General features: G+C 42.8%; 1 protein-coding gene across 2 annotated transcripts in view; it reads right to left on the reverse strand.

The window, feature by feature from the left end:
* LOC108442885 (astrotactin-2) overlaps nucleotides 1-13,943 on the reverse strand; it is a 759,455-nt gene that overhangs the window by 4,710 nt on the left and 740,802 nt on the right. For both annotated transcript variants that reach the window (XM_037533175.1, XM_037533174.1), the window contains exons 21-22: nucleotides 12,223-12,323; nucleotides 10,568-10,751 (exon numbers count right to left, since the gene is read on the reverse strand). In XM_037533175.1, coding sequence (XP_037389072.1) covers nucleotides 10,568-10,751; nucleotides 12,223-12,323 — 285 coding nt within the window. The remainder of the gene's footprint in view (nucleotides 1-10,567; nucleotides 10,752-12,222; nucleotides 12,324-13,943) is intronic.

Genomic DNA, 13,943 nt, shown 5'->3' on the forward strand with positions numbered 1-13,943 from the left:
TGTTAAGACTTCATCTGCAACTGCTTTCCTTGTGCAAACTCCAGCAGGCTGTAGCCACTGGCCAGGCAACCCTACTGCAGTCCCAGCGGCTGTGATTCAGATGCATCGATTTCAATTGCAAGAATCAATTCGAATCGCTGCATTCAATTAAATAACACCGCAGCCCAAAAACGAGGGCAGCACGCTTTTGCACTCTGTGCTGAGTGAATTAATTTGTCCACTCAAAGACTTTAAGCAATCTTTGAATTATTTTGAGCCAAAAGAAACTGCTTCTCAACGCTGGACTGATCTAGTTTTGGATGAGTGTAGCTACAGTTCTCCACACTCTATTATTGTTACAAGCAGGGATTGATCGATACTGATACTGGTATCAGGTATCAGGTATCGGGTCGATACCATGCTCATTTACTTGTACTCATACTCAAAAAAAAAATAATAACACCCCAATAACCGCTGAGTGTACAATGCCATGCTAGTGAACAAACACAGTGAAAGAGGCTCTGCTTACACAAAAAAAGGGGTTACGGACTCCGTGGCAGTCAGACACAAAGCCCTCTGTCACTTTCTGCCCCAGTATTTTCCTACCAGACCTACGTTGTGTTACTTTAGACTATTTGAAACAAAAAAAATCACAACTACTTTCCCAATATGGGTGGAGACACAGGCCAGCTGAACAGAGGCAGCGAAAAACGTACCATTTGCTCCCGGAGTCCGTCTCAGTCAACTTTATTGTGTTTGACTGAACAGACTGCATTATCCTACCGGGTACGTTACCGCCTGGCTTTTGGCTTCTGTGCTCAGTGTTAGCAGAGCTGCTCGGTTGCTTCATGTGTTAATGTGCTTTCTCCGTACATCGTCTATTCAAATACACAGACAGAGTCACCAAAGAACAAGATTTCTAACGTCACACTCGTTAGCACATAGACCTAGGCCCAACCTGAGCCTGATGCTGTATGTGAAAAATCAGCCCAAACCTGGCCCAAACCCCAATGTACTGTTGGCCTCTAATCTAGAGGTGATGCCTAACAATAATGCAGCTTGTAGACCCCCTCCGCTGATTCCCACGGTAAGGCTGAGCCAAGTATACCTCACCAAAACTGGAATTTGTACAGTCTGAGGATAAAGGGGCAGTAAAAAAGGCCAAACACACACACACACACACACACACACACACACACACACACACACACACACACACACACACACACATCGTCTAAGCCGCTTATCCTGCTGGGTCGCAAGGGGGAGCTGGAGCCTATCCCAGCAGTCATTGGGTGGAAGGCAGGATAAACCCTGGACAGGTCGTCCATTGGAGGGCAGACAGATAGGCACACACACACACACACACACACACACACACATATATATATATATATATATATATATATATATATATATTCTCAGACCAAGGGGCAATGTAGCATGTCCAATTGGCCTGACTGCATGTCTTTGGACTGCAGGAGGAAACCCGAGAACCCAGAGCAACCCAAGCAGACACAGGGAGAACATGCAAACTCCACACAGACAGGACCCTTAAGGCCCAGCCAGGGAATCGAACACAGGCCAGCCTTGCTGTGAGGCGACAACGCTACCCGCTGCATGACCATGCTGATGCGCTTCAACTTCAGTAATGCTTCATTTAGCCTTCTAGGTGTTTCGCTTTTCTTTAAACTATATTGAACTAAATATCTATGACTGATCCCGTAGCGCATGATGTACAGATTACTCTCTATCTTAGCTTTCACCTGGCTGATACTGGAACCACGTCAAGTGCTACCTTCATCTGAACGGAACAGGATGCGAGCGACCCCTCTTTCCATACATGGAGCTCGCCCAAGCGATTACATTTCACTTGGCTACACTTTTACCTTTTAAAAGGCACCACCGATAGAGCGGCCTCATAAATTAGTCCAACGCAGTCCAAAGTCTGCCAATTCGGAGCCATAAATAATCCCCAGTCTCTCCTCCAAAAGCCTTCCGCTGGACTCTAAGGGGCTGCCACACGCAAAAAAGTTTACCAATCCTCCTTTATATGAGTTTTATTCCAAATGCATGAAATGATTTATGAATGTCCAGTAAGCTCTTCCAGGCGGGAGGGTGGACAAACCCGAGAAATTTCAAACCAAATGTTGCGTTCGTACCAAAAGTATCAATCTGCTGTTGCAAAAACACAAGTGTGGATTTGAAATGTCCTTTTGGTGGGTTACTTTTTTGGGAAAATCAAGCTTCACTTGGAACATCTAGTAATCACCCCACTTGAAGAAGGACAAACGGTGCTCCTGAGGGTGGTCCGCTCCGAGGGACGGATAGATCTTTACAATAATACGGGAGAAATACAAGAGTTTAGCTGGTGCCACTTCACTGACAAATACAATGTTTAACTTGGCTCGGAATGCCCTGCTTGTGCGGCCAATGTGAATGTAATATGAAGCTGAAAACTGCAACTTCATGGTCTAGAAAAGACTTCCATTCATAGCAAGATTAAATACTTCAGCTTTGTTTTTTCTTTCAAGCTGCCGGTCAATGAAGTCAGTGGTTTCTGCTGTGATTACGACCGTTCTTTTTCACTATGACAAACGTTCTTATTTTAACCCCCTAAACGGCCGTGGCCCACTGGGAGGCCCAATGTTTTATTACTTCTATCACTTAAGAATAGCTCAGCCTGGTTGCATTGAAGTCCCTGTAGTTACTGAATACTAAGCTTTAGTGTGTGATAAGCCTGAGGTTGTAAGGGGTTAAGAGGCGAATTGAGATGTAAACACAGCTATTTTGAGTGGTTTGATGTGAAATGCTCAGTTCTAGAGAACACTGTTCATAGTGGTGGTGACAAGAACTGAGTCAGCATTGTTTACAGTGGTGGTGATGGAATCAGGGGCCATATTACTGAAACTTCCTACCTCACTAAAGATCTGACAAGGTCAAAAGCGTCCTACTCAGCCAGAGAGAGCGAGGCCAATTGTGTCTGTCTTGGGCTGCTGGCCAATTGTGTCTGTCCTGGGCTCCTGGCCATGAATGGCTGTAGCATCACCAGGGATTGAACTCATTGCTATTTTGTTTTTAAATAAGTGTAGTAATGAAATGATCACAAGCAGCTGGTAAAGCTGTAGTTATTCAGAAACAATGTTCCATATTTTACTGATGTGTGTTTTTTTATTTGCTGTCCTTCACTGGACAAAAGCAAAATGTCTTTGTTTGACACACAGTGTCAGGTCAGTATTTACATATAATTTACCGTGTATCTCGATCAGCTGAGCTGTCTTATAGAAAGCTACAGATAATGTTTATAGATAAAGTTTGGTTGAAAAACATTTTTTATTTCTTACAACATGAAATTATATTGAATTCATTTGTTTGCACTGATTCATCAGAACTTTCTAGCAGATCAACTGACCTTCACTGTTACAGTGAACCCACCCATGGGGTAAGTTGGAACATTACCACTTCCCATCATTTTGAGTGGAACTGTACACGAACGGTAGGCCCTGCATTGGGAGAGACGAAGAAGCAGGATCCACGTGTAGATGCTATGATTTTAGGAAAATTCTCAAGGAAATGCATCTACACCAGTGACTAAACAAATAAGGAACTGTGGCATGCGCCCGTCCCCTGGGCTCCGACGATGACGGCCGAGAGAGCCAGCAGAGAGGCGGGGCCCAAGCACTCAGCGGTGGCGCACCTCGGTGAGGACGCCGGGAAGAGGGCCGCATATGTGGAGGGGCGGAGCGCAAAGCCCGAGCTCCTCCTCACGTCCGTCGGGGGACGGGCGAATGCCACAGGAACACTAATAACAAAACACTTAGAAAGAAAATAATAGATAACAAAACAGGGCCTGACGAACCAAAACACCAAGCAAACACAAGGCGCACAACCTGAGGTATGATTGGACATGGAACAGGCCAGAAGCACCTGGGACTCATGACAGGTCAGGGCTACAGACAACACACAGGAGAGACAGATGACAAGATGGCAGGAACAACAACAAGAAAAAAGAACAAACGCACATGGCCTGCGTAAACAAAAGCACATGGAAAAAGAAAACAAAGGCTGAAACAGGGCATTGTGAGTCCTCGAAGAAAAGCCCAGAAGACACGTGTAGGTTCGCTGGTGGTTTTGGGGTAGCAAATAAAAGGGCTATATTTGTGTTGTAGACATTGTGACCCCTGGTTCCTATCACCACCACTGTAAAGAAACCTGAGTATCTACAGTGAACCATTTCACAACAAACCACTCTGAATGACTCTGTTTACATCTCAACCACTGAATTATGCAGTAATTGTGAAAAATGGGTTGAATTCTCCCTTAAGGCTTCAGAGAGACTGTAAGAGGGCTATCTGACTCCAATGCTGGAGGCACTGCTTAATTGAATGTTTTTGCTTATTTAACACACCTGATTCAACTTGATTCATGTGTTAGAACAAAGTAAACACTACACTTAATTGTGCAGTGGCCTCAGGTTGTTTACGTTCGCATCGGCATTCAAAATTACAGTAGTGGCAATGATTTAACCCTTACGAACCAGTTCGTTTCAGCAATAACAAAGCACATATGAATCAGCTAACTGAAAAAGTGGATAAATCCTGTGAGAGTACAGATTCTAGATGTTCAATCCAAACCAGTGTTTAAAAGTATAAAAGGAGATATTTCATTATGATTCGCATTTGATAAAAAACTTGCTGTGTTTACACTTTTGCTTTGCAGAAGGAAAAAAAAACAGTCTACATAACACATTCATAACCTATTACATAAAAACTTCATAACATGGTGACGGACGTTTAAGCCAACATTTATAAAGTCCACATGTTTTACATTGTATTACTTGGTATTATTATGATTTGATTTTTTTTATTGAGATGTTTTGTATTAAGTATATTATCCTGAGTGAAATGCCTCATTTCTGGACAGGCAAAATAAAAATGACCTCTCTTTATCCCTTTGGTCATTAAGTTCTTTGACTCTGAGGCACGTTTCATGCATACTTTTAACTTATTTTTTTATTATTTGTTTTTTCTTAAGCATAAGGAAGGTAAATTACTCATAAATATGCTAGAAACGATCAATCGACTGATAATTTGTAAGGTGGTGGGACTTTACAGGGCAATAAAACTCATTACCTGTAGATGCTGAATAGTCACAGCAGTGAAGATACACATAACATACATTTCAGTATTTTTAGCTAATGTTTTAGGATAACGGCACATTTTACCTAAAAAAACTGTCAGTTAAATGAGATAATCTACGAACAATTATACTATAAGCATTATACTATAAGTAATTTTATATATATATATATATATATATATATATATATATATATATATATATATATAAGCAAGGAAGACCATCACTAACAGTGCCAGCATTTAACCCCAAAAGGGTTAAATTTAGGATAAATAACGTTTTTCTTAACAACGTATGGACTGTTGAATTAACCCTTTGGCACAATAACATTTCAAAGAAGACAAACTAAAAGGGTGAAAGAAAAATAAAGCGTGAAATACAAATGCTTATGAAGAGACATCGTTTCATAAAAGAAGTTGAAATTATAGTCTTTTCAATTTTGCCTGTTCACTGAAATTAGTGTATTTTTTCCAAATAAAATTATTTTTATATTTTTATATAATTTTTTTTTTTAAATAACTATGTCTGTACAATGGCATAGTGGTCTGTATTAATATATGCAGTCTGTAGCTGTCGCCTCACAGCAAGAAGGGCCTTGGTTTGACTCCCCGGCCTGGGCGACCAGGGTTCTCCCCGTATCTGCGTGGAGTTCCTCTCACAGTCCAAATACATGCAGTCAGGTGGAGCGGACACGATAAATCGCCCCAGTGTATGTCTGAGTGTATATGTCACCATGACTGGTGACCTGTCCAGAGTGTATCCTGCCTTTCACCCAATGACTGCTGGGATCCAGAAACCCAGAAGGATAAGCAGCTTAGAGGATGTGTGTGTGTGTGTGTGTGTGGGTGTGTGTGTGTGTGTGTGTGTGTGTGTGTGTGTGTGTGTGTGTGTGTTTAACATGTTATAAATTTTTTATGTAAGATGTTATGAATGTGTTATATAGACAACCCTAAAGTATTACCAAAAAACACAATCTTTATTGTCTTGCTTAAGAAAAAAGTTGCGTTGTTGCCAAATGAAAGGAAGATGAGGTTCCTGTTAATAAAGACTGTAAATCGACTGTAAAAGTAATTCACCCACAGGAATAATGTAATTAATTATGCAAGTACACCTGGAAACTGTAACAAAATGATAATAATCACTCTGCACTTCCACAATTTAATGCACCTTCTTGCAAGAAACAACCCACTGTAGCTTCTCAGAACATGCCGCGACACATTGAAGGTAGATACTCTTTTTCTGGCTATGTTTCATAACCATAACCATTCAGGACGACTGGGGCATGATCGGACACAGGCATTCAATCATCCGGGAGAACCTTGTCTGAATCCTGCCAACACACATCAGCTGCTCCTGTTCTTCAGCTCCCTGGGGGAAACACCTCTGACACCGCAGCCGGCTCTGAGGCTCTAAAAAGCACACCTGAATTTGCTAGGTGCTCCGAACCTCGATGGGGAAGCGGAGAGGCCAGTTTTAAGATGGACTCTTCTGCAGATGCACACCAACATGGCCACAGTCCACCGCACCGCTCAGGCTGCGCCAGAAGCCACTTTGCCCACATTCGTTAGACCCCAAAACGTTTGGCGTTCTCTCCCCAAGAGCTTGGAATAATAAGACTGTAATTTGTCGACTTGAGCTGGTGTCCAGTCACCAGTTTTGACGCAGAAAATATGAATAAAAAGGTAAATGAAAGGAAATAAAAACATCGGATGGGCTTGAATAAACGAATATGAAAATATACTGCAGCACCGGGGTGGATTCTTTTATGAGATTTATGTTCTTACGAGATGGTCCTCCAATGGAACAAGCCTGCTCATGATTAGTTTTATAGGCTTGGATTTGCACTGGAAGCCTAAACCAATATTTTGCAAGCCAAAATTACTGCTGACCATGGTGTTTATGTGCATGTATGTGTGTGACAAGATGAAGAGAGAGAGAGAGAGAGAGAGAGAGAGAGAGAGAGGAAGGAGTAGAGGTAGGGAGAAGTGAATTAAAGTGAGTTGGAGCATACAGTGCAAACAAAACAACTGACCATCACATGCCATGACCATGTTCAGTGTTTAGGGTGCACTGAGCTCTTGGGTGCTGAAGTGTTTAAGAGTGTAACCGGGCCAGAAGGACTCCCTTACCTATATCACAACTGACCTGAAACGTTAACCCGGGGAGCAGTTGGGGGTGAGGTGTCTTGCTCAAGGACACCTCAGTCATGTGCTGTCGGCTCTGGGGATCGAACCGGCGACCTTCCGGTCAGGAGGCTGGATCCCTAACCTCCAGCCCACGAAATTAAGGTCCAATCATGTTTCAGTTCTGACAGAAAGGGTCACACTCAATACCTGCAGAGCAGAGCCTAACAGCTTGGAGAACGTTGTGTAGACGGTGCCAAGTTGGTTTCTCTGTTACGATACTTTTAAGACATCACAGAAGAATTTATTATACCAGGCACTCCATTCGTCTTATCTATGCAACTTGTATCTACACAGCCAGAAGAAAAGACTGTAGAGGTACATTTTTGTTCTTCAAGGTACATAAGTGTATCCGAAAAGGTACAACGGTGTAAGTTAAACAAGTTTTTTCCCAGTTAAAAAGGTGCAGAAGTAACTCAAGTAAAGTCAAGATTTATTTACATAACACTTCTTACATATCGCTGCTGTTGGAATTGCAACTTCACAGAAGAATGAAAAAATATACTTTACTTAGAAGCCTTAGGACCCGGTGGGTCACTTCTAGCCTTCAAAACTGTAGAACGGTTTAAGAAACAAACATGATCCACATTTTAGGACATTCAGCAGACCTGCCCCTAACTAGCAAGCATGATGCCATCGAGCTGTGACGTCAGCATCAGTGAGTAATTTGGCTGGGAAAATCACCTAAAATCCTGAGTGTATTGCTGTTTTTTGGCCTTCTTATTCCACCAAAGGGTTAAAACGGCGACATGATTCACACATCAGATCAGTCATCAGACTCCGCCTCACCATCCAGAGTGATTTCATCCACCTGTGATCATCCATCAGCCAGATATCCAGCTCCAAAATCACCCAAACCCCACTCGCTACTGCTTTATTACATCTCTGCTTAAAGCCTTCATATTGTAAACAAAGGGCTTTCAGTTTACGTCGATTTTGAGTAATAAAAATATCTGATATTAAATATGGAGCTCAATTTATAATTAAAAATAAAGCCCGTCTTGCTGTGCATCAGCTTATGACTCCACATGAATCCAAGAGGACAGAAAATCAATAAAAAAGGGCGCCTTATGCTAATTGTTTATTTTTACTCATAACTAATAGAGTGAATCAGCACTTTCAGCTCACAGGCAGTCAGACTAACCATTATACAAAAGACAACCAAAATACAAAATTTTGCAGGTGCCAAGTCATTTTTTTTTTAAATCAGAAATGACCCATATTTATAAATATATTAAATTTATTTGTTAGCATTTACATGTTACACAATGGCACATCTATGTCGCCCAGGGTCTCCTGAGAATAGCAACATATGGAATGTGTGACTGTCTCATGTGAATATTTTATATATGCAACTAATCATAAACTCAGAAAAAAAATCCTTGAAATTTTAGGTTTCTAAGGGTTAATGTAAGTCAGTGGAACAAGACATTTTTGGGTCACTTCTTCTGGTACATTCATCATGAAATTTACACAAAATGCAAAGGGCAATAGGCAACAGTCAAAAGCTGAAAAACGGCAAAATCGGAGATACGGGGTTTTGTTCCGACAGTAGCGACGTAGATGTTAAAACAGAGCAGCTTGATAGAAAATATGGGTCCAAGCACCGAATGAGCAAGCCAAGGGCAAATGTGACAAGGAAAAACCCCCTGAAAGCAAGAGGAAGAAACCTTGAGAGGAACCAGAACTCAAAAGCTGAACCCATCCTCTTCTGGTCTATACAATACAGCAAAACAATAAACCGAACCTAATGTTTCAAAAAAGAAAAGCCCGGAGTCCAGACAAGGTGTATGGAGGTAATTCAACTTATCATAATTGTGCAGGAATTCTCACCTGGTGAGAAAGCCAGCAAGTCATGGCAGCAAGTCAAGCCTCCTTTATGTTTGTTTACTCAAAGTTGATATGCATGTAGTTGTTTTTTACAATTCATGCATCTATTTATTTATTTTTTAAACTGTACTTCTAGGACTTGAAATCCACCGCCACACCTAGGTGGAGCAGCCGGAGGAAGGGTGGGGTTTTGGGTAACTATATGATACACTGGAAGCCAATAACACAGTCGCTCACACAAAGCTGATTTAACAGGGCAACCTAAACACGGCCCAATCCCATTTCACCCCTTGCCCTACCACTCAGCCCTTAGTCCTCTGTTTTGCACGTTCATATTTAGGGGTAATGTGTCCTGATTTTCGTAGAGATAGAGGGGTAGGGCGAAGTGTTCGGGCAACATGGCCTTCCCAATGGAGGTTTTTCAAAGCCACACTCCAAATGAAGTGTTATGAGAGGAAAAAAAAAAGAAAACTGGCAAGACGGAGACCAAAGAAACCCACAAACCTCTGTTAAAAATGAACATTGTATTATCCTTATGTTGTTTCAAAGTATTTTGGTCCTTTTCTTCATAAAAAGCATTGAAAAATTGCTAACAGTATTCTAATGTCTCCATAGCTAACTAGCTAAATTTCCCATCCCACCTTAAAAAGTCCAGCAGTTCTGGCGCCTGAAGACCAGCATGTAACTGCTGCACCATTTAAGGTGGAGCAGGAAAATCTGAATGAGAAACTGGTGAATATCTGACTTCAGTTTCATATCACTGAAGAATTCAGGGGGGGTGATAATAAATAATTGCCCCCCTCTTTGAAGGCGTATGATGTCCTAAATGTAACTAAAGCCCAGCAGTGAGGAGCTGAACTTTCCCCTCCTCTGCGGTCACTGCAGACGGGCAGGGTCGCCCACAGAACATCGACAGTATCCTGTTAGTGAAGTAACATTTTATTTTTTTATTTGAGGGTCCCAATTCACAGGAGAAGATTTCAATCACTACCCCCTGTGACTCAGTTCCAAGGGGCAAGGTGACACTTGAAAACAAGGGGTAGGGGTAAAAGAAAAAAAAAGAAATGGGACGGGGCCTAAATCACCTACATTAGAGCACTATTACCCTCCAAAGGTTTCACTTTATTTCCACTATAGTCCCTTATGGATTATTACAGATGTTAAAATTATTAACAGACCACTTGAGGGTTGGGGTTAGGATTTGGCCCAGGGTGAGGACTGGGGTTAGGTTTTTAGCTGAGGTTAAGGTTGGGGTTAGGATTACAGTTTCAGAGATGATGGTCAATGTAGTAGATATTTGGCTGAATGTAACTTGAAAGTAAATTGAGTATCTACAAAGCATCTAAAGTGGACAATCCCAAGGAAGTGCTACCCCTCTAAATTCCAACATTACTTGCAGATGTGCCTGAGAAATGTACTTTAGCCTGGCATCTCACCTGGGTCCCAGTTCGTCCTCACTCCTCCAAACAAAGTCCCCGAACTTCTCGTAGTGCGAGTTGTAATGGTGCTGCACCCGGTACAGCATGGGCGGTGTAATCTCCATCAGCGTGTTGTAGGCCGTCTGCTGCTCCTTGCCGCTGGTGTAGCCGTTGTACAGGTTGTACACTTTGTCTGCTACCTCTGTTTGAATGGCAGAGAAGAATCAGATCAGGAACAATTCCAAGGAATGATTTTGCAACGAGCTGGCACGAGAGATGATTATTTTAGCTGGGTCTGTTTGGACTGAATCAACTGGTTTGCCTGAATTTGAGCTGATTAAACATGTCAGGAGGAAAGGTAAAGCGAGCAGTGTTGAGGTCTCAAGGCCTTTATTTACAGCTATTCTTTCACTAATGTCTGTAGAAGCAGTCTGCAGGCCTAGGTGCTTGGTTTTATACACCTGTGGCCATGGAAGTGATTGAAACAACTGAATTCAATGATTTGGATGGGTGAGTGAATACTTTTGGATATATATGTGTGTGTGTGTGTGTGTGTGTGTGTGTGTGTGTGTGTGTGTGTGTGTGTGTGTGTGTGTGTACAAAAGGATTGGGACACTTTCACATTCTACCTACAGGAGCTTGTATGAGGTCCCATTCTATATCAATACATATTAATATGGAGTCAATCTCCGTTTACAGGTATAACAGCTTCCACTCTTTTGGTGACCTTGCTACAAGATTTTGGAGTGATGTTGGACGAGAGGGTCTGGCTCACCGTCTCCATTCTAGTTCATCCCAAAGGTGTTTGATGGGGTTGAGGTCAGGACTCTGTGTGGACCAGTTAAGTTTTTCCACCCCAAACTCACCCAGCCAGGCCTTTATGGACCTTGCTTTGAGCCCTGGGGCTCAGTCATGCTGGAACAGAAAAGGATCTTCTCCAAACTGTTCCCACAAAGTTGGAAGCACACAGTCAACCAAAACATCATTGTCTGCTGAAGTGTTAAGATTGCCCTTCACTGGAACTAAGGGTTCTAGGCCAACCCTTGAAAAACAGCCCCGTATCATCATCCCTCCTCCACCAAACTTTACAGCTGTCATAATGCAGTCAAGCAGGTAATGTTTTCCTGGCATTTGCTAAACCCAGACTCGTCCATCAGACCGACAGATGGAAAAGCGTGATTCATCACTCTACAGAATATGCTTGCACTGCTCCAGTCATTCATTTGTTTTTATGTTTTTCTATTTATTGTAATGGTACACTATGTTTTAACTAGCAAAAGCACTTACTGCCCAGATAAATAGTTTTAAACTATTTTCTTGGCCACTTCCGACTTTTGCACAGAACTGTATGTCTATATTTTTTCTCTGGTATGGGAACCAATATCAGGCTGTGTCTTGCAGCAGCCACTGTGGATGATCTCATGCTGAACTGAAAGGAAATGGAGCTGTGGCACCTCGGCTGGGTGAGATCCTGACCTGTCACTCACTGTTCATTCACGCCACAGACACTTGTGAAGATACAATCATCCCGGCTGAAGAGCAAGTGTGGCTGGGCAAGAGGCAAGAGAGAAGAGGGTAGAGAGGGAAGAGAGGAGATAGAGAGAGAGGGACAGAGAAAGAGAGAGAGAGAGAGAAAGAGAGAGAGGGGGGGGGTGGTGGTGGGGGGGACATACCTTCTGCTCTGCTGTCGTCCACCATCGGGCAGGAGGTGCGCACGGTCACATAGGTAGAGTCTGACCGGCTACCACGGCTATCTACAGCATAGAGAGTGAACCTGAGAAAGGGAGAGAGAGAGAGAGAGAGAGAGAGAGAGAGAGAGAGAGAGAGAGAGATAGGCAGAAAGACACATAAAGAGAAAGAGAAAGTGAGAGAAAGAACGTGAGAAAGAGAAAGACAGAGAGAAACAGAGAGAGAAAAAAGCAAAAGTGAGAGTGACAGAGAGAAAAAGAGAAAAAATAAGAGAAACAGAGAGAGAGAGAGAGAGAGAGATAGAAAGAGATAAAGAGACAGGGAAAGAGAAAAATGAGGAAAGGAGAGATGAAAAGAAAATCGAAAGAGAAAAGAAAGAGAGAGAGACATGGGGAATGAAACAGAATGAGGGAGATGGGGAAACAGAAAGAACAATAACGACAGAGAGGCCGAGAAAAAGCGAGAAAGAGAGGAAAACGGCGGGAGAGAAGAGATGGAAACGGAGAAAGAGCAAGAGCGGGAAAGAGAGGAAACCAATGATAGAGAATGAGACAGTGATTAAATCTCGAGGAGGAAACGACGTGCGGAGAGAAAAAAAAATGTACGAATTTATGAAAACACAGTCTTCAAATGCTGAACGGCTCAATACAATTGCTGTCATAAGAGAGCCATTAGAAATGCATTAGCCCACATCTACACAAACAAACACAGTCATTAGCCTGAGCACCTGGGCCCTGCTGAACCCCAGCCCATTTCCTCCGGTACCTTCCTTCACCTTGCAGGCACGCAGGGGTCGAAAAACAACCTGTCTGCCCCCCTCGTCCCCCGTCTGCCCCCCATGCTACGCTACGCGGTGAACTGCCAAAGGGAATGGACCCGCTGCTCTCCGTCACCGCGGAACTCCCAGCCTGAAAACAGCCATAACTCACAACAGGCCTTCAGAATTCCAGAGGATTCTGTTACGTTTGTAAATTGCCCTGGTGAGCGCAGAGCTCGGACAAAAAAAGGAAAAGAAAAAGGCCGGCCATTATAGCTAATAGCTGCTTAAATGGGACTCCCACTTCCTCTAATGACGGAGTTCCGTTCGGCAAATACAAAACACATTAAAGCTCAGGACCTGCGTATTCTCGGACCAACCTGGTGAAACGGAATGACACTCAGCTGTTGGACGTGATGACCGCGAGCTTTTGTTTCGGTGTGTCTTACTTATCATATTCTTGTTCTTCTTCGCAACACCTGTGAGGTACCGTTAGGCTTTAGGCTGAAACTTTCACGCAGCTTTAATAATAACAACAACTGTAATAATAATAATAATAATAATTTTTATTTATATAGAACTTTTCACGCCGATAGCAGCTCAATGTACATTGCAGACAGGTGATAAATCTTAACAGTAATACAAGAAATTATAAGTGTTACTTTAGAATCATCTTAAAAATGACAGATGAAATTACAGATAAATACCACGAGATGTGGAGTTCAGAACCATTAGCCAACTGTGTTTCCACACAGAGGAATTTGACCTTCGCATTTAACCCATCCGTGTCGTGAAACACCCACACACACACTAGGGGCCATCAAGTATACTTGCCCGGACCGGTGGGCAGCCCTATGCACGGCGCTGGTGGAGCAGCTGGGTGCTTTGCTCAAAGGCACTTCAGTGACGTACTGTAAGCTGAGGGGATCGTACCAGCAACCTTCCTGT

Source organism: Pygocentrus nattereri, chromosome 23 (genome assembly GCF_015220715.1).
Source record: "Pygocentrus nattereri isolate fPygNat1 chromosome 23, fPygNat1.pri, whole genome shotgun sequence".
NCBI classification, from domain to species: domain Eukaryota; kingdom Metazoa; phylum Chordata; class Actinopteri; order Characiformes; family Serrasalmidae; genus Pygocentrus; species Pygocentrus nattereri.